The sequence below is a fragment of the Rhagoletis zephyria genome, unplaced genomic scaffold, assembly GCF_001687245.7.
Source record: "Rhagoletis zephyria isolate East Lansing unplaced genomic scaffold, Rhagoletis_zephyria_1.1 Rzeph_scaffold_00001, whole genome shotgun sequence".
In the NCBI taxonomy this organism is placed as follows: Eukaryota; Metazoa; Arthropoda; class Insecta; order Diptera; family Tephritidae; genus Rhagoletis; species Rhagoletis zephyria.
Window position 1 is genome coordinate 1,070,462 of NW_016157085.1, and position 20,656 is coordinate 1,091,117.

Genomic DNA, 20,656 nt, shown 5'->3' on the forward strand with positions numbered 1-20,656 from the left:
GAAAAACAGTATCTTTTTTTTTTTTAATGGCGAGTGATGCATCCTAATGTGTGTACATATATACATTACCGTGTGTTTGTCTAAAAAATACTCTTGTAACGTTGTGGATTAGTATTAACAAAATGTATTATTGAAAATATGATGCCCTTTATTATATATGTATATACATACAACTTAAGACCCAGAATCCTCTGACAAGCCTTTTTATTGACGTCACCTTAAATAAAAGAATCAAGGAACAATTCTGCTCAATATATACATTATTTAATTATATAGAAATACTTTATGAAAACAGAATAAAAACTAAAAAAAAAACACCGGAATTCACGCACTTCAATTGTTGTTGAATTTTGCAAACGGAAACGAAAAAATGTATAATCGAATTATTAAACTTGGATTGTTGAATATGAACAAATTTATATTTGTACTTCAAAAATAAACTATAGCATTATTGAACCAGTTATGTGATGTACATTCTATGTAAGTTGTATTCATGCATGTATTGTATTTATTGAGAATTATTTATTTTTAGACTTAAAAAGAATAAAACGTAATTTGAATATGTAAGCTACTGTTATTAAAGATACACTTATATTTGGGGTATTCACAACGGTGTCGTAAGTATCGTATTGTTGTATTTAAACGAAAAAAAAAAAATAATAATAATATTAAGGGGGCTCGCAAACTACCATCAAAGTCATATTATGCATTTTCGCAGTGTTAAAAGATAGTTGGTAGTGGTTTCAAGTTCTCTAAACATTTACTTAAGCTTTTAAAGTTTACGACCTACAACAATACGACATTTACGACACCGCTGTGAATCCCTCAATTATATTTAGTAAATTGGCAAAGCTTAACAGTTTTATTAAAATTTGGAATAGGTTAGATTATGAAGGTGCGCACGAATGGCTAATATAGATTTGCCCATTGTGAATACCCTATATGAGTGCCATCTAAGAGAAGTTATTCCATATTGTCAGTATAGTGTACCTCTGTTAAACCATTTACTATGCTGTATAAAGCTTTCGATATTTTCACTTTTGCTATTTCCCCAAAACTATTGAAGCCACGTGATTCCAAATGCTTGAGACGTCTTGTCTGAAGAGCTGGGCATTCGTATAGAAAGTGTTGTTGGTAAACATCATCGGTGGAGCATTGGTGCTATAGCACAGTGATGACGCCGCTAAGAGCCCTTACCTACTGAAGCTTTGTTTAGCGTGAATAGATCTTCAGTACGACTCTTATTGAGTCTAAGCCATAAGGATCTTAATATCTCACAGTCGTCCCGATTGAGCCATAGGCCATTAATTACGACTGTGGTGTATTCTCCAACCCACCTAAGCATAAAAGAAATCGGTGGTGGTAGGAAGTTATTCGCTTTGCGAATTTAGCCATCTCGTCGGCTATTTCATACCCCATCGATATTGATATGCCTAGTAACCCAGTGCGAAAGAGGTTTTGGCGTACCTCAGCGAAAGACCAACGCCGTTTCCGAACTACTTTCGACTTTACATCCTTAGAGCCTATCGTTTTCAATGCCGTCTGGCTGTCAAGGAATATATTGACGTTCCCTGACAGAGACTTACTATGCCATATGAGACAAGCCACCTTCTCTATGGCAAAGATCCTAAAAGACACTACAGGTATCAAGCAGGCGATGTTATTGCCTCATCTGCAGGTGTTTGGAGTACAGATTTGAGCCGACTCCGTTTCCCATCATTGAGCCATCGGAGTAGATGGAAATACCATGATTTATTTTTGAACGAATTTCCGAATTTCGGCGTTGTGCCATCTTCAGTGTCTTTTTTCGTTAGTCGGGCAGGCTTCCAAACATTCCTAGGTGTTTAGGCCTTCTAGAGATGCAGTGCACAGGGCGCTTGATATACCGAGGCTTGCGAGTCTCTGCAGTCTTCCAATTATTTTCTGATTGCTGCCTTTATCGAGTGCTTTGCACCAAAATAGTGCTCCATAAGTTAAAATTGGTCGCATGCTTGTGGTGTACATACTGTGAATGGTATGTGGTGACTGCCCACAGTTTTTCCCAAAAGCCCTTTTACGCTGCTAGGCCCTTCTTAGTTCTTTTCTCTGCGTGTGCGTTGCGCCTCCACTTAAGTTTGGAGTCAAGGATAATACCGAAGTATCTCATCTCGGTGCAGAGGTTCAGACTAGTCCCGTCTAGCTTTGGTAAGGGGAATTAAGGAATTTTTGTTTTTCTCGTGAACAAGACAAGTTCGGTTTTAATAGCGTTAACTCCTAGCCCATTTTGTTGTTTTGTGGAATAAATATGTATTAACCCCTCCAAGCTTTGGGTCCATCGGATTTTTAGGGATCAAACGAGTTGATGGCTCATGATGCTTTCTTTTTATCTACTATCTATTTAATACATGCAAAGGCTAGGACAGATACCTGAAAGCAATTTGACAAATAAGGCAAACCTGGAAAGTGCGTATCCATCAATATTTCTAAGGATTCCTTGCACACGCAGTAAGTATTCGATAATAAATATAATAAAAGACCCTTAAAAATCAGCTCTAGTGAAAAGACTAAAGTTGCCTCGGAAAATTTCCTCCCCTAACGTTGAAAGCCTTTCTTCTATTCAGAAGCGACTGGCGTGATATGTTGTACTCGGCCATGGCCACGTCCCAATATGACCTAAAAACAGCAATAGTGTGGCAAGGCCCGTGGACCCAACGAAACATCGACTAAGCTGTACATAGCGGGTGCGAGGAGCTAGTGGGACGTATGGAGCAGCTGTTTAACCGTGAGCTTTGCCCTTCATGAACCTACTGATTGAGCCTTATCAGGGCGGCTTCAGACCAAGAAAATACACATTTACTAGATTTTCACAGTGCATAAAGTAAAAAGAGCTCAGTTAGTCAAATCTAAACACGCACTCTTTTTTCATCGATTTAAAAGCCTCTATGATGGCGCGACTAAATTTCGAATGCCCGCAAAACTTACAGTAAGGACCAAGCGCGGAAGGACCTGTATCCGCCTGGTGTGAATAACTGTGATAACTTCGCAAATGATAGAGAAAATAACGTAGTTTTGTGCTCGGTCTAGGGGGTTTCGACCGAATTTAACACAAAAACGGAGCGTTCGAGTTTTGTTTCGGCCGAAAAATCGCGTTTGGTCGGACACTAGTTTTAGCATAGATAAAACCGAACGGCCCTTTCAAAACATAAATATGTAAGTTTACAATTTAAAACATTCTGTCGTCGATTAAACATTTACCGCAGTGATAAACTGCGGTCATTTAACCCTTGAGAATTTAGGATCTATTGATTTTATGGAGAAAACCAAGTTCACGGCCCAGTGTAATAAAGATTATAAACCGTTTTAGTTCCGTACAGGAAAGTTTAGGTTGTGGCATTTCTTTTAGCGCAGCACTCTAAGCCCTATCAGTGCATAAAGCTCGACTCCGAAAAGCTACAATTTACGCTGGTGCGGAAACTCGGCCAAGGACCATCACCTTAGCACCACCAAACACCATCCATGTTTAAAGAAAATGTGCTGGTATAACAAACGGAAGCAGATGAGCCGATTTTTTGAATAAAGATGATACTATCAACATTTGATAGGGGCCACCACTTTGAGATCCAAGAAAAAAGTGTAATTTAAGTTCTTATTTAAAAGCAAGGTTACATAGTGCATTTAAAGGAAGTTTAACTATCTGCAATTAAAAATTTTGCCAATAACCGCTAACATCAAAAAGGTATTGGTTTTATTTACCAACATTTGTCTTTCATAATAATCCGAAAAAAATATAATAAATACTTTCATAATGACTGGCAAATGTGTGACTAGGATGACGCAGCAGAATTATGTATGTACTTACATACATATGTACATACCAATCACACACTCACTTATATAGACTTGCCATCGAAAACTGATAAGATAAAATTATTTTCTTCCGACTTTTATAATATTTGCAATAGTGAAATTCTTTAGCCAGTTAGCAGGTACGAAAACGTTTAATTATAATAATAAAAGAACTTACATTTTTCTTTATTTTATAAATTTTTTTTAAATAGCTAAAAAAAAGCAGAACACAAAATCTACTAAAATTTTTCACGCACAGACAACGACTTTGACCATTTGCTAAGCAGTTGTCTTTCGTTTTTTTTTTAGAAAAATAATGTGTTTTGAAGTTTTCTTTACCAGATACCAAGAACAAAGCGACTTTTTGCCATAAAAACTGATAAAATTACCCATACAATTTAAATACCATGGCGGGTAAACAAATAGGGAAGCCATATTTTAACAAGTTTTGACTATTTTTTGTTTGCTTATTTAATGTTTATTATTATTATTTTTTAAGTATGGCTCACTATCTTACATGGTAAGTCCAAATTGCAAACTTTGAACAAGATTTATAAAAATTCGTCGAATATCAGCAAATGTTCAACAAAATTTTAAACTTTTTATTAAGAATTTAAAAAAAAATCTAGGTATGCAGTTTTGTAGTCCATTAAATATTGGTATAATAATGGTGAAACAAAAAAACCAACTCGAACCATAAATACCAATTTTCAAAATATCTTGACTTAGCAACACTAAATTTTTTTGAAATATAATTTTTCATCTCCCTACTAACCAATTTCGGACCCTCAAAACGAATTATCCAAATAAATATGGTACATATGTAATTAATATCAATGACCAAAATGTTGCTAAAAATTAGAATTAAATTGATGAAAAACACTTGATTTCGCTAAAAAAATTTCATATGAAAAGGCGTTTTCAGACTTCTTCCTCCTGTAAGAACCTAATTGGGATTACTATGAACTGTTTAAAGCTAAACTTAGTCAAATCAATGCAGCCTTTCTAAAGTGAGACTTTTACTAATTAAGAGCTTTTCACTTTTATGTGTATACTTAAGGGTGCCTCACCAAAAAAGTTGCGCTTCTTCCGCCAGAACTTTAAAATTTATTACATTTTAAGGCTTTAGCAAAACATTTCTTAAAAATGTTAAGATTTACTTGAGTGAGACCGATTTAAAGATACCTCCCAAAATATAATGTATTTTGATTCCGCTGACACAATTTTTAAACATTTTTAAGGTGAGTTTTAAGAAGAAATATTTTCAAAAACTAATTTTATTTATAAAAAACTCGATTTTGGAGGTTTTTTCCAAATAGATCCAGCTCACCTCAGACTTTGTATTTTTACGAAATATTTTGGCACAAGTCTTAATGTATAAAACATTTTATAATTCCAATTGAAAAACAGTACCGTTTTTTTTTGCATGTAAAGTGATGCACCCTAGTATACGTATATATACGATATCTACTTATGTACGTACATACATATATTACACCTGTTATTGCATACTTGCATACATATGTATGTACATACATATTTGTATTTATATCGAAAAGTTCGCAAATAATAGCAAATGGAGATCTGCAAAAAATATATCGTCACACCGAAACCGTTTACTAATTAAAAATAATTGAGAAATAGGGAGGCAAACCAACGCACACAGGTGATCAATTGCTAAGGTTACTGTAGTCTCTTCAATTTAAAAATAAATAACCATACAAAGTATTTCGTATGCAATCAGATATGACCGCTTTTTCCCCTCCTTTTGTTAAAATAAATTAACAAACAGTTTATGATTGTGTCGCTTACAAAACAAGCATCTGACGTCATTATTAAGCCCGAGTATCTTATCTGGAGAATGCATATGTACATATGTATGTACATATGTATGCACATGCATATGTATGTATTTATATGCATATATATATATGTATGGCCAAGCTCATATCGCCCACAACTCATACTTATCGGTAAAGATGTATAAAAATGCACGGTCTTGATTATCCGGCCAGTTATTATATTGAGAACGTTTAAGAGCAGCCACGTCAACAGAAGAAGTAAAATTCTCGAAAAGGAAGACTAGATTTGAAGAATCTGATTAGGACTTTTAAAAATATTAACCACCAATAATGTCGCCGAAATTGACTTTATATGGCAACAAATTGAGTCCACCCGTCCGCGCTGTGCTGCTCACTCTCAACGCACTCAATTTAGACTTTGAATTCCGTGTATTGGATCTTTTCGCCAAAGAACAATTGCAACCGGAATTCCTAAAAAAGAATCCCCAGCACACAGTACCCGCTCTGGAGGACGGTGAACACATTGTCGTGGACTCGCATGCGATTGCTGCCTATCTGGTGCGCAAGTACGGCAAGGACGACACCCTCTATCCTGAAGATTTCCATGCACGCGCCATCGTCGACCAGCGTCTGTACTATGAAGCAGCCACCTTGTTTGCCACTTGCCTCAAGCCAATCACTGGACCGCTCTTTCACGAAAATGTCACCGAGGTGCCAAAGCAGAAATTAGATCAAATAAGCGAAGCCTATACCACGCTGGAGGCTTTCTTCTCCCAAGGCCCATATGTAGCGGGTGAAAATTTGACAATTGCCGATTTCAGTATTGTGTCCACAGTAAGCTCCTTCAATGCGGCTTTTGTGCCCATCAGCAAAGATAAGTGGCCGAGATTAGCCGAATGGCTGAAGCGTTTGGAAGCACTGCCATATTATGCAGAAGCCAATGGTGCTGGTTTAAAGATGTATGCGGCTTTGATAATCAGTAAATTGCCGAAGCAATATGAGAAACTGTGGAAAAAGGCATTGGAAGATATTAAGAGTGGCAAGCAGTGAGACGATCGATCGATCGATTGTCGTCACGCAACCTTTAAGTATTATGTAATACACTTCTTAAATGAAAATTGTCAATAAGTATTTATAAGCATATTTTTATACGAAGTTAAGTAGTACATATGTATATGCATATGTAAGTGCAATAAGTGAATCTGTAATGTACTCGTTAAACGGAAAATAAAAAAAAACACAGAGATCCATAATGATAACACAGTGCAACAAGGTTCTACGTATTTGGTGAAATCAAAAATAAATGAAAGCTTACATCTCCCATAAAAAAATCGCAAAAAGACTTTTAGCATACAGATCTGGTTTATTTTGTATGCGTTTTTAAATTGGTGATCCTGCATACGGCAAAAAATTAGTTAAATTCGATCAAATATAATAATAATAATGGTGTATTACAGTTTTATGGGTCAAAGAATTATTTTTTGGTGTATTTTTTCCTAAAACTTACGCTAGATAGCGCTGTGGTACAATGTTTGCTATTTTTTATGGTTTTTCATCGAAAAATAGTATTTTCACTGCTTTTAAGGCTGGATTACTCAGCCTATTAATGCCTGTTTCATTGTAAAAATTATGCTAGATGATGTTAGAAAGGCCAATTAATTATTTTTGTTTAAAAAAGGTAGCATTATCGTGAAAGAAGGTGTTTATGTGAAATATTTTATAATAAAAACTACCATTTTTATAGGGAAAAAGACTTTTTAAATAAAAAATAATATTTTCTTTTAAAAATGGGTTTTTATTTCTCTTAAAGAAAAATTTTCGTATGAATGTACTGGCATTCCATAATATAGCTGATACCACCCTGACGAAAACAAGTGTTTTTTTTTTTTAAATCAACTAATTGAAAGACTACTTTAAAACAAATGCAATGAGTAAATGTTTCGAATTTGTATACTCTTTTTACTCAAAATAAAAACAATTTGTGTCTTGGAAGTATGAAAAAGCATCTGCGAAGTCCAGGACGCAAGCGTATTTAAAAGAAACATACTGACTTTGAAGTTGTGTAAACCAAATTAATTTTAAAGTAGTTGAAATTAAATGCAGAGTCGTACAGTCGACTTGCTGTTTACACACAATTCAAACTGAGCATTTGAAAGCACATTGNCTTTAAAACAAATGCAATGAGTAAATGTTTCGAATTTGTATACTCTTTTTACTCAAAATAAAAACAATTTGTGTCTTGGAAGTATGAAAAAGCATCTGCGAAGTCCAGGACGCAAGCGTATTTAAAAGAAACATACTGACTTTGAAGTTGTGTAAACCAAATTAATTTTAAAGTAGTTGAAATTAAATGCAGAGTCGTACAGTCGACTTGCTGTTTACACACAATTCAAACTGAGCATTTGAAAGCACATTGACATGTCTGGCTATAGCTGAGCGTGTAAAGATGTTTGCTACAATTGGTCGTAGCCAAGAATGTCCATGTTCAAATCTCATTTAATTTAAAAATTTTAATTTCGTTTTTTCTTAGTTATGAAAAAGCATCTGTGAAGTACAGAACGAAAGCATATTTAAACGAAACATACTGACTTTGAACTTGTTTAAGCCAAATTCATTTTAAAGTAGTTGAAAATACATTCAGGAAAAGGCAATTGACTGCTTCCTAGGACATCGCCATGTTAAATAAATGAGTTCGTTGCAGGTACAATAGTGAGAATTTCAATTAGTTATCATTAAAAATAAAGAAGTTTATAAATTACTTTCAGACTAAATCAATTTCCTGCAGGGCATTCTTTCGGACTGTTGCTTATACCAGTCAGACTGCTTGATGTGTAAAATTTTGTACAACAATAATGTCTTAAATTTTCCGAACAGCTATTAATTTTTAATCTAACTTATTTCATAAAATACATAAAAATAAACATCAAAAATCTAAAAAATCCTTTCGTTTTGATTTTTTCTAATACGGAGACATGAACCTCAATTTTGTAACACAGTGTAATTATGCACTGGTCAACAGTGATTTTTGTGCACAGCAACTGCCATTTTTCCAACCTAGAACCTTATACTGATGACAGGAGTAGAAAAAATAGTTTTTGAGTTATCGCCACATAACGGATTTGGATTAAAGAAAAAAAGGTCAATCATAAAAGTTCCAATTCATGGAGAATTCGTTAACCGATCTAATAACAAATCATATAAATACACTCAGAAAAAAGCATTTCCTTAAAACTATAAACCAGTTTCTCTGATTTAGATTTGATGTTTCTTCCTTAATATTACGAAAAACTTACCCAATTTGAGAAGTTTTTCCTTAATTCTGGTCCATGCTCAAAACAGTGCGCCATTAATTTGAGGAAGTACATTTACTCAATATAAGTAATAATTTCCATAAATAATTTTGAATTTTGTCAGTCTTGTAAAGACAAAGTTAATTGCTTTCCTGGTAAATGTTGGATGTGGCGTCGCGAGAAGACTATTGCTTTTGGTTCTGAGATCGTAGGTTCGAGTCCGGTTGAAGGTGGTTATAGGAAAGTAAGTCAGTATATTTAAAAATTTACAAAAAAAAAATCTCCTGCTCTACGACTCAAACTTCGAATCTCTCGACTGGCACCCCAGACTGTTTGAGCGCCGCGTGCAAAATGACATATGTACCATTCACGGGAGATGAAATAATTTATTAAATAGTAAATAAACAATTCCTCTTGGCATGTTAATTTTTTCTAAAAAGAAAGAAAATAGTACTAAAATAAGGAATTGTGTTTTCCCTAAACTGTGTTAAATCGTTTAGCCTTTTCAATGTAATATTTCTTTAGAACAAGATATTTTTCCCTAGCATCAAGGAATGTTTTTTCTGAGTGTACCACAAGAGAAGTAACTAATTATTTTTGTATTTTCTTAATAATTTATTTTTAATTAAAATTACACGTTTTCGAGATATCATACATTTTTCTTCTACACTAGCACGGGCGTGATGAGTGATTTTTGTACGACGAGAGAGGGACGACATCTTTTTGTGCTGTCGAAAGTGACTGGAAGCGTGCCTTCCGTCTATCACTACATGATCGATTTGGTTTCTCTTTTTTCGATCTGGAGACATGTAGCTTGATGGATATTTTCATACTGGAACCTAGTACTACATACTACCATGTTTCGGGAACCGGCGAAGTCGATCAGCCTCAGTCCGTTATCGGACGTTTCGACGTGGAGGATGGTGATAAAGATGCCTTCCTTGCCCACCTTGGCAAACACGATGTCGGGGCAGCGCTCATAGAAGACATCCTTGGACGCCTCGTCCTTCTCTTCCACCGGGTACGGCCGCGAATCGGATTGTAGGGAGACGTTCGTCCATCGGGGTGAACGACACTTCTTGGTGACGAAATTTTCCACCACAAGTCCAACACCGAATTTACGATCCTTTGCGTAGTAACTGTAATAAACGTCGCATGTTTACCTTGCCTCGCCCCGTCCATCGCATTTCAGGGATGGCGGTGATGTCAGCCCTTGTCTTCCGAAGGACACATTAACCAGGCGGTCAGAGGCACCTTCCCCATTAAGTGTCCGGATATTCCAAGTTCATACCCTCAAATCATAGTCCTTTATACGTTTGCCGTGGTCGTCATCAAAAGAAGAGGATCTCATCCGAGGCGTTTTTCTTTTTCATTGGGTGGGGTTTTAATGTGGCAGGACCCAAACCCAGCGTATGCGAGGTTTTACGCCTTCTCACTGTAGCTCGCTCCTAAACGGTTGTTTGGATACGGAGATATAAATATCTGGATGTAGTGCGTTGCGATTTGAGCCGAACGCAACTATTATTTAGTCGGTTGGACTGTAGGTGCGCACACGACAGACTAAATCGGTGGCAATTTCTCGAATATCGACGACAGAGCTGCCAACTGTTTTTTAGGGATGCAGTGCCATATTTTGGGTAAGAACGTGCGAAAAAGTGTCAAATAAAGAAGAGCCAAAAAATGTGCCAGCGACTTCGCTGTCTTGATCATATCGAACAATTGGACAAAAAAGCTTCAGCACTGAAAGTATTCGGCGAATTATTCACTTGTGGCGGTAACACCAGACGAAGAGGACTTTACTTGGTATTTATATTTCGCCCCTACCAGCAAAAGTAACTGCCTTATTCAGCTTCTCATTCAGCCGGAAGAATTGACGATTGATGAACTGCCTCATTTATTGAAGTTCGAACACGCTCAAGATCTTTTATCGAATCATCACACTCGTAAACGAATCAAAATGGATCAGAAATATATATTTTCAAATCCAATTATTGGATAGCGATTGTGATCGTAATTCTCGCCCTATTTAGAAGTATAAAAATTGATAATAAAACAAATCATTTTTTGCGGCAGCTGTTATTTCGCTTTATTTCAGATTTCTCTTAAAAGTTCAAACCGGATTATCACTTTTAATATACGTTAGTTTCTGCGCAACATCGGTTTGATATTCATGATTTCTTTAATACTTATTTTACACAACTGGCCTTGCTTTTGCGATATTTATCACGAATGTTTTTATGCTAATTTGGCAAAATTTCACAAAAACGCTCAGAGCCTGTATGCGGACACATTTTAAGTTTTAAGAAATCGTTCGCAAAGGAACAGTGGTAGCAGATTGGTTTGCTTACAATTGATTTGGTTGTTTTAATTTTTTGTTTGTTTGCTTTTAATAAGTTCGAACTTGTAGCCACGCGATCCACTGCTTTCAACTTTCATTCTCAAAGGTAAGTCATCAACGATTTAAACTCTTTATAAGTTTTTTATTACGTTTTTGTGGTACTTGTTTCAGTTTAAAAATAAGAAATAAAGTCGAAGCATTCAGTTGATATTGAAATAAATTTGCTAAATAAAAATTATCGAGCGCTGCGGTTCCGAGTTTAGGAAAATTGTTTAAATTGGTAATTATCTAAATTTGTTTTTTATGTGTTTCCTTTATATTGGATATAATGCATTGTTGCAGGATCGAGAAATAAAGGGAAAAGGAGTAGGATAAGTATATTAAAAGTACGTTCAAAAATTATCATTCAATTCGTTTCAATTATCTCCTGTGCAAGTCTGATCTTTTTTCGTTTTGATTTTGAATTTGTTTCTTTTTAAGATTTATAAATATTTTTATAATTGCATATTAATGGATTTCTGAAACTAGCGTGCATGCGATTCTATTCGCTTCTTTGCAGCATTCTTTAATTGTTTTTGTAAGTTAAATTGTATTTGGAATTGTGTTAATTTTGAGATGTGCTAAATGAACTATCAACGCTTTATCCATTTCGTTTGGTTTCTTTATATATATGTATATGTATATGTATTTTTTTTTATATTTTTGTTTTTAATCTTTTTTTCTTGTTTTAGTTTTGTGTTATATTAGTTTAATAGGTTATTAAATAGTGTTTAAATTCTATATATCTCCTTCTCTTTATTGCAATAATGGATTCGCTAAATTCAGACATCGTCATCCTCAGATTCGGCCTCTTGTAACCAAGTCAGCCAGTTGTTAACTTGAAATAATGCGGTGCCCTTGCCTGGGTATTTGTCGGATATTTCCTCTTTCCATAGTATGAATGTCTCCTCTTCGATAACTTCCGCCTCATAGAGATATTTGAACCAGCGACAGAGCATACCTTAAAATTAATACATTAATAAGCGATTGAAATCTTAGTTACCATAACAGAGAACAATTGTGGGTTATTAATTCGGATATACATAAAATATTTTCCACTGCCACTTACCTTTTGGGAAATTTTCATTGAAGCAGAAAACTTGTAGAGCATAGATAGCGATCAATTGCAACTCGTTGCTACCGCCTAGGAATGTCTGCAAAATTTGACAATACTTAAGCAGCAGTGATTCCTCTTTTTCAATGGTCGCACGATCGGGATGTTTCTTGGTGTCGGTACCTTCGGCCAAAGTGGTTTCCTTTATTACGTAAAAAACAATTAGTTTATTAACTATGCATGTCATAAATAACCCTTATTTGTTGTGTGGAGTACTCACTTGTGTGATATATTTCACCAATACGGTCACGAGTGCGTTAATAAATCCTGCATCCTTATAGTATTTGGCGTCCAAATTGCTTTTAATCCATTTATAGAATGCTGAAGGATTTGGATCACTGGTTAACTGTTTCCACATCTCAGCTTGCACTTTCAGCAGCGGATACAGGAAAGCCAAATTGCGATCATCCAGAATTTCAGCTAAACGCGTCTTATTACGATCCACCTCTGGCAAACTATTCATTAAATCAATTTTACTTGCGCGGAATTTGTCAGCTAATGCTTCCTTGCCAATGGATTTGTGCAGTTGCTGTAGCACGAGCAGGAAGAGTGGGTAGTGTTGACCATTGTCCGTATAATTGGCAATATCGGTCAACTTGAGTAGACCCGCGTCGCCAGCAGCACGGCTCAATAGTCCAGCAACATGTGTAGCAATGCGTGGATTTAAAGCTTCACGCTCGTTCATTTTGTTGATTACTTGTTTGAATACTTCCAATATAATGTTGGACTTTATGTTGCATTGTTTGCGCACTGCTTGCAAGAAATTAATGACACGATCCAAATACTTGTCCTCGGCCTTTTCAAGTACATCCATAATGATATTAACGCAAACATCTTTCATACATTTCTCAGGCACTTTCAAATCTAAGAAACCATCTACCAGCGCAGTAAATTGCTTGCCCTGGCTACTTTCACTCGCGCTTGAGCTGGCCACACCGCTGTCATTGTGATCTATATCCTCATCGGTATTTTGTTCTCCAGTTATGGTTATATCTTCCTCATCATCAGTTTCGTAGAAGAATTTATCCTTAACGTATGCTGTAGTTTTTTTCAATACTTCTTCTTTATTGAATGCCTTATCCTTTTTCTGTTTATTCGCACCTGCACCCGCCGTCTTCTCCACGGAACCTTGTTTAGTAACCACTTGCTGCGCGTCCACAGGCGTTGTGCTGCGTTTCTTATCCGCCGCATCTGACACGCTTTGGAATTCCGAATGATTTTCAGCCGCGCCAGATTTACCCCTTTCTCCAATCACCGAGTTCGGAGCTCCGAAGTTTGGTGAAGAAGAAGTCGCCTTCAGACCTCTGTCAATAGTTAAGCCCAAGTGGGTGGAATGAGCACCTTTTTCGATATCATACTCAGCAGAAGGTGTCGATGAAGGGCGAACTGGGTTGGTTATATGTGAAGTGGGTGTGCCGAGAAGCGGATATTGTGTATTGGATAGTTGTTCTTTGTTCTGAGTACCGCTACGGCTAAAACTGCCACTACCGAAACCACCCCCACCGCTAGTTGGCGGTGTAGACATTGGCAACATTGTTGGCAGTTTATGGTTTTGAGAAGCCGCCTTAAAGAGAAGTGAGTTTGCGGCTGGGCGCATTTGAAGATTCTCAACTGGATCTTGATTTGTCGACATCAAATTGCGTTTGAAGCGTGGTGCTAATTCTTTGCTATTCAAAAGAGGATTGCCGCCACTACTGTATTGCGAGGTACCAGATGAGTCAGCATCGCGTCCCATATTATGGCTATTACGGCCACCACGCCCATCTTCACGATTACCACCGGGTCCAGCATTTTGGTTGTTGTGCTTATTATAGCGGCTGTTGTAATTGTTACCATCACGCCCACCTTGATTGCGGTCACGTCCATTATAGGGTCGATTTGAGTTGTTGGTAGCGAATCTGTAAGTATTTAGATATAGATATTTAGATCGAATTGAAAAAAAAAAATTGCTCGTTAAAACTGACTAATTCTAGTGGAATACTTACGGTGAAACAATTGGCGATGCACCCGTCACACTTAAACTGCTGAACATGTCATTGTATCCTGGCTGCAGATTTATGTGGAAGCGATTCATCCAGTTATCACCATCACGATCATTATTGCGCATATCGCGATTCCTTTGTGCGAACGGTGTACGGATAATTGTATCATCGTCAGTGCGTATCTGCTTGATGGGCACGGGTCCCTCAGTGGTCGCCACTTTACGGGGTATCCAATTATTTTCACGTAATTCGATGACATCCTTCAGCATGAAGCGTATCCTTGGCGGATAGTCAGTCGATTTTGATCGGCGTTCCAAAGTGTCGAAATACTGATTCATCAGCTCTTTGCCCTGTTCTGAATCCAGGTTCTTACCGCACGTTTTGAGCAACTGTGCCAAACACTCCATGTCCTCGCACATTTCTTGCGGCGTGGCAGAGCGTTTCTTCTTCTTATCGAGCAACTCCATGATGCACTGATGCAGCACATTCTTCGACAACATATCCAATTTGTGTAGTTCACCGATAAATTTGACATTGCCCAGCATGCGTTGTTTGGCCAAGTGCCGGCGCTCTTCTTCATCGGTGTCATTTTCACCAACGTTGAGTTGTGATTGTGGTCGATGTACTTTGTTGAATTGATTGTTGTTATCGCCGTCGATATTGTCACGTTTCAGGCGATTATTGAACTTATCACGACAAACAGCTATCAATAGACGCAGAAAAGTGCACGAACTATTTGGATCTTTTTCAAATGATGGAGCTTCTTCTGAGAGACGCTTGCACAACTGTGCATACATAGACGAGTACTTCGGTTCATCTAAGGCTTTATCAAAAATCAGCAATATTACACCATTCAAACTGAGAATTGAGTTTAGATCAAGCTTCAACAATTCATCGCTAAGTTCTTGGAATTTTTCAGGAGTCAATTTGTTGAGAATACCACGAACCTAATTATAAACGCGAAAAAATTTACAATTGCTTTTACTTCAGAGAATTCTTGAGCGAAAAACCATGCTTATATATAAATTACAATTGAAAGATCTTCCCATTGACTTACCTTCCTGAAGACTGCATCGTTCTTTTCACTCTGAGTAAGTCCATGCTGTGGACGTAAAGACGGTGGCACCCAACGACCCGCAGCTGGTGGCGGTGGTGTGGGTGATGGTGAAGGATGCTGTGCGCTGACTGCAGCGCCAGCTGAGTTTGGCGATATGCCACGCGACGAAGATGATGCTGAATTTACGGAAGATGGTGTGGATGAGGGTGCTCCTGGTACGGATCCGATTCCTGTTGCTGCTGTTGATGATCCTGATACATTTCCGCCTCGAATTGGTGGCGTGCGGTTATTATAGGCTCTGCCGCCTTCAGCGGCTGCTGGTGCGCGTTCGTAGCGATCTTCTATTGAAATACCGCCTTGTCGGAGAGCAGAAGGTAGATGACCGTTGCCGGTGCCCGGCTCAGAGGGCTTATAGCGCCCGTTATTACCGCGCTCTAAACTATTTGTGTTGCTATTATTTCCTGTATTGTAACGTGAACGTGGTGTATCGTCGTATTCGCGATAATTATTGCTGCTACCGTAATCGTCCCGGTGATTTGATCTTATGTTTACATTTCCATCATTGTATCCGCTACGTGGTCCATAACCTGATTTATTTGAATGACTGTTATTGTACCCAGCATTTGGTGCGGCCCCATATGACCGTTGTTGTCCATTTCCGTTTTCGTAACGTGAGCTCTGTTGTTGGCGATAGCTATTGCCTCCGCCAGTATTTGAATAGCTTAAATTACGATTTCCACTGTTATAGCCGCCATCTGAAGATCCTTGATTGTTGTTGTAACGTCTGTTGCTGCTTCCGTCGGCGTTGTAAGAGCCGCGTCCGCTATTACCTTCGTTACCTATGATAGCGCGTCCAATGCCGCTGCCACTGCCGGATCCAGCACCGATAAGAGTGCCGTTACCGCCGGGTCCAACGGAAGATTTGGGGCCCTGTCCCAAAGTGTCACTATTCTTGTTATAGTAACGCGACGACGACGAGTCACCCTGGTAAGTTCGTCGAGGTCGTGGGCTTACGTCCGAATCGTATTGACGAATTTTGGCGGAGTTCCTATTAAATCCTGTACCAATATATCCCGAAGCGTTGCCTGCTCCTGCTCGCCCTCCAACACTGATATTCGGACCAGATGATCCGCTTCCGTTGGAGATTAAACCGCGGTCTTCAGCGGTTGTAGTTGGCCCACCAATATGTCCAAGGTTACCGTTGTTCTTGTAAACACCAACGTTGTTCCCCTTCGGGCGATAGCTGCTGCCACCACTATTAGTGTTGCCGTTTGTTGGACTAGAACCCTTATCAATCTTTACCAAATTCTTCAAGTTATTAAAAGTGTCCGATGCGGTAGTGATCGGCAAAAGATTGGGGCTGGTATTTAACAGGGTTTTACCCACCGTTGGTGTAGGCGGTGATTGGCCGCCGCAGCTGACGCCGCCGCCTCCTCCTCCTCGATTACTCGGATTGTCGTGAAAACGCTCAGTATCAGTTTGATGAGCCGTTATTGCAAGGTGTAAACCGCTGCCTCCGATACTGGTGTCACCGGTACTGTTGCCTCCCTCAATGGTGCTTGCTTTCACGTTCCTGTCGTGCGCTATTATGGGGCCTGAATAGTAGTCGTTGGTTGGATTCCAACGTTGCCTTGGGTCGTCGTAAGGCTGCGAGAAATGAGCACCAAGCGTTGAATGAGGAATGGTGGAAATTTTTTGGTTGACGCGTGGACAAAGAATTATATCCTCGTTAATGCTACTTCGCCAATTGCTGACGTTACTTTCCGCCGTTGCGATTTTATGTAGCACAAATATTTTTTGTATTGACAAAGAAATGCTTTTTTGAACTTTCGCTCAGTTGTACTGCTTAGATTAACAGTTTGTCTAACTCACTAGCTGACGGACCAACTGTGTGACTGGAGATTTAAACGATACACTCAACTCACACGCACACACTCACGGTTGCCGATAACGTAAAATTTGAAACGAATGAAGACGCAAACAAGATGTATATGATTACAAGTTTTCACTATTTCCTTCGCAGATATGCGATTTCCACAATTTATATATCTTTACAAGTTATAATTTAAACTTAGTTTTCTTATAAAAGAATGTAGTTATCTTCAAAGTCAATTGCCTTGTGGTTGTAAATAATCTGCAAAAAAAGGAATAAAAAGGTGTTACAAAAAGTTATCGATTTGTAAAAAAAAAAAAAATGTGTGAGATGTTTCGGGCTAAGTGCTCAATGCACATATATGTAAATGTATTTGTTTTAGCATTCGTACATACATATATTTTTCGCATTCACTCAAATGTGTGCTTATACATACATATGTAGATGTACATATTTTCATAACCTTCGTAATAGTACATAACTGAATGCTTTGCGGAAACAAACCTTCAAACCCAACGTGAGTATGAATGTTTAAAATTTTCATTGTGCTTGAAAATGTTCAGTTAGCGTTGATGTTAATACATATTACATTAATATTAATATAAAACTGTAGAGAGCGGAACGCTAATGCACATTTCAGTTCGGGAAACAATGATAAACTGGTTGTCTGTAAAAATCATTATTCCAGTTTTCAACTTCGTCGTCGAGATTTCAACAAGTCGACGCATTTCATTTTGCACTTTTGTCAGTTTGCCATTCACATACAAAACGTACTCACAGACCGCATTCGTACGCTCGTCTATCTATGTACCTACGCTTCCAGCTCCCTGTTTCTGCCGCAGCAAATTTTATGTAGTTAATGCCTCTGCTTCATGAGTTTTTCGTTGCTGATTTAACTAGGTACTTTAATGTATGTACTTTTATTTCCTTTGTCCTTTGTTCTGAATGGATTTTTTTTGGAAATACCGAGCTGCCAAATTGCAGGCAAAATAAACGTTTAAGGATTTTCATACAAGTTTTCCCCAAGATTACATTTAGCGGGATGTAATATGTAATATTGATGCGCCTAAAAGATGCAGCGATTTCTATTCTCAAGTTACATACCTGATGACAGTACGAATGGCAATTATAATAGGGAGGTTTTAGTTTTTTAAACTATAAGTAATTTTATTTAATCTTTTATTAGCAAAGTTACTGACAAAGTTTTATTTTATTTTATTTATTTTTTAATACCTTTGATACAAATTGTTTTTAATCTTTTCAATGACACCAATGCCCGTAGAGACAAGCCATTGGTTTAAATTTTTGTACCCAAGCAGAAATGCAATCGAAGTTGCGGGTTAATAAAAACCAAATCTGTTTTTGTTATTTTTTTGTAAACAATTCTTTACTTCGACGAATAAAAAACGCCCAAGAAATGGTCAACAAAAATTTATTGAGCCAAATTTTCTTAAGCAGCTCGAAGTTCTTAAGAAATTAGCTACGCTTCCTACTATGGTTTGCTAAAGTTTATTTGCGAAAATTACAAGGTACCCTATGTTTTCAACAAAAATATATGCACGTCATTATTTCAGAAGGAAAAAGTGAGTTAGCAGGCTGTAAAATATTGGATCTCAAAACTCGTTGTACACACGAAATAACAGCAATTCATTCCTTGGCCGTTTTGTTATAAGGTTCGTCCTTAGCTTTATACATTACAATAAGCAAAATAAGCAGCAAAAGCTTAAACTTTTTGGCTCTGGATACTACAGTTAATTTATATTATGTTTGTAATGAAACGCAATAAGGGAAATCTTTTTTAATTTACGTCAAACTGAAAATCTCTTTAAAATGGGAACGAACACAATTAGTTGCCTGCCCCATATCACTCAAACAAAGAGCAATAGTTTCGCAGTAACCAATTCCATTAAACCGGACCGAACTTAAATATCTAGAAAGATGAGAAAGCACCTGATAACTGTAAGCCTTAGGGCCAATTTTACAATGCGTAGTTAACTCAGAATCGGGAGTTAACTACAGAATTTTGTACTGAAAATCTCTAGTTAACTGTCGATTCTGAGTTAACTACGCACTGTGAAATTGGCCCTTAATCTCAATATATCATCGCTGAAATTTCACAGCCTTGAGTTGATATAAGTAACCAGAAGATTCTTTATATATGCCTTTTTAAGTGAAGCTATTCAAGAGGCTTAGATATATAGAGAAGGATGAAGATAGAAGGTTTATCCAAGAAGTGTTGAAATAATAAAATCACAGTTTTAAAAACTCAAACCTCGCTATTATAATTTCCATTCGTACTGTAATCAGGTATGTAGCTTGAGGATAGAAATCGTTGCATCTTTTAGGCGCATCAATATTACATACGTTACATCCAGAGCTAATAAGAGGGAGGTAAAAAGTAGATCCTTGCACTTCTTCTAGAATAGTTTTTCTATTTACCATTCACAAATGTGCAAGTTACTATTTAGCAGTCTTAATTTAATTTCAACATGTATTTTAAGTTGTAATAAAACATATTTGATATGAACTTTAAATAAATACCTTAGAAAGATTTTTATGAATTAAAGAAGCAGCTTTAGAAGAACTCCTGTAAATGGCAGTACCTACGTTATATAAAAACTCTTCTATGGACAGCGAAATCAGAAGGCTCTCAATTTGTGCCCTCCATACAAAAAAAAAAAAGAAAAGAAAAAGGCATACACAGAGGAAAGCTTCTTAACTGTCAGGAAAGCTTAGTGTGCGAAAATACTAAATCCCTTGGCAGCGAACAACAGGATCTTCGCTCAATGTGCTCCAGGCCATAAAGACATAAACAGAACAGGTTTGCTTGCCAGCGAGGTTGCAGAAATGAAATGCCAAAATGCTCTGAGCCTTGACAATAGATTCACAAATTACAAGAGAAGGAAAGTTAATAGAGAACTGAACTTAACAATTTTCCACACAATCTTCATCTACTTGTGCTGCCCGGTTAGGTATAAGAAACAAAAGGTCATTACTGCAGAGTACGTCAGAAACAAGGCCGAATGACAAATACAAAGGTAGGTATGCACATATTATGCGCATTTCATACACATTTTATTATGACGTCGAATTTTTTCAGAGCTATGAACTTTCTTTGTTCATAAAATGGCGAGACAAAGAAATCCATCACCTGAGATGTTTGTATGTATGAGCACACATATAAAAAGATGTATGAAAGTACAATATGGGCAGAGCAGTGTTTGGAGTGCATGCGCGTTTACGGGGTAGTTTGTACGTTTTTTCTTTGGTAATAACATTCAATAATCTCTAATTTTTGCTCCCTTATTCTATTTATGTTTTCCACACTTCTTATAT

General features: G+C 37.3%; 2 protein-coding genes across 2 annotated transcripts; one reads left to right on the top strand and one right to left on the bottom strand.

Annotated features, from left to right (window-relative positions):
- The first annotated feature begins 5,722 nt into the window (after positions 1-5,722).
- Positions 5,723-6,770, top strand: GstE10 (Glutathione S transferase E10). Its single transcript, XM_017635915.1, has one exon. The coding sequence runs from the start codon at positions 5,958-5,960 to the stop codon at positions 6,675-6,677; it is 720 nt and encodes a 239-aa protein (XP_017491404.1). The 5' UTR covers positions 5,723-5,957; the 3' UTR covers positions 6,678-6,770.
- Positions 6,771-11,055: 4,285 nt separating this feature from the next.
- Positions 11,056-17,864, bottom strand: NAT1 (N-acetyltransferase 1). The gene is made up of 8 exons (XM_017622551.1): positions 17,833-17,864; positions 17,564-17,581; positions 17,387-17,496; positions 15,448-17,273; positions 14,394-15,337; positions 12,629-14,306; positions 12,364-12,550; positions 11,056-12,255 (listed from the first exon to the last, which is right to left on the bottom strand). The coding sequence occupies exons 1-8, from the start codon at positions 17,862-17,864 to the stop codon at positions 12,077-12,079; spliced, it is 4,974 nt and encodes a 1,657-aa protein (XP_017478040.1). The 3' UTR covers positions 11,056-12,076.
- Positions 17,865-20,656: the final 2,792 nt, after the last annotated feature.

Excerpts from the sequence above, each read along its gene's own strand:
- NAT1 (XM_017622551.1), bottom strand. The coding sequence starts at position 17,864 with ATGAAAATTTTAAACATTCATACTCACGTTGG. Across the intron at positions 17,274-17,386 it reads ATTTTACGTTATCGGCAACC|TTCAAAAAAGCATTTCTTTG; the intron begins GTGAGTGTGTGC and ends ACTGAGCGAAAG. Across the intron at positions 15,338-15,447 it reads ACGATGCAGTCTTCAGGAAG|GTTCGTGGTATTCTCAACAA; the intron begins GTAAGTCAATGG and ends GTTTATAATTAG.
- GstE10 (XM_017635915.1), top strand. The coding sequence starts at position 5,958 with ATGTCGCCGAAATTGACTTTATATGGCAACAAATTGAGTCCACCCGTC.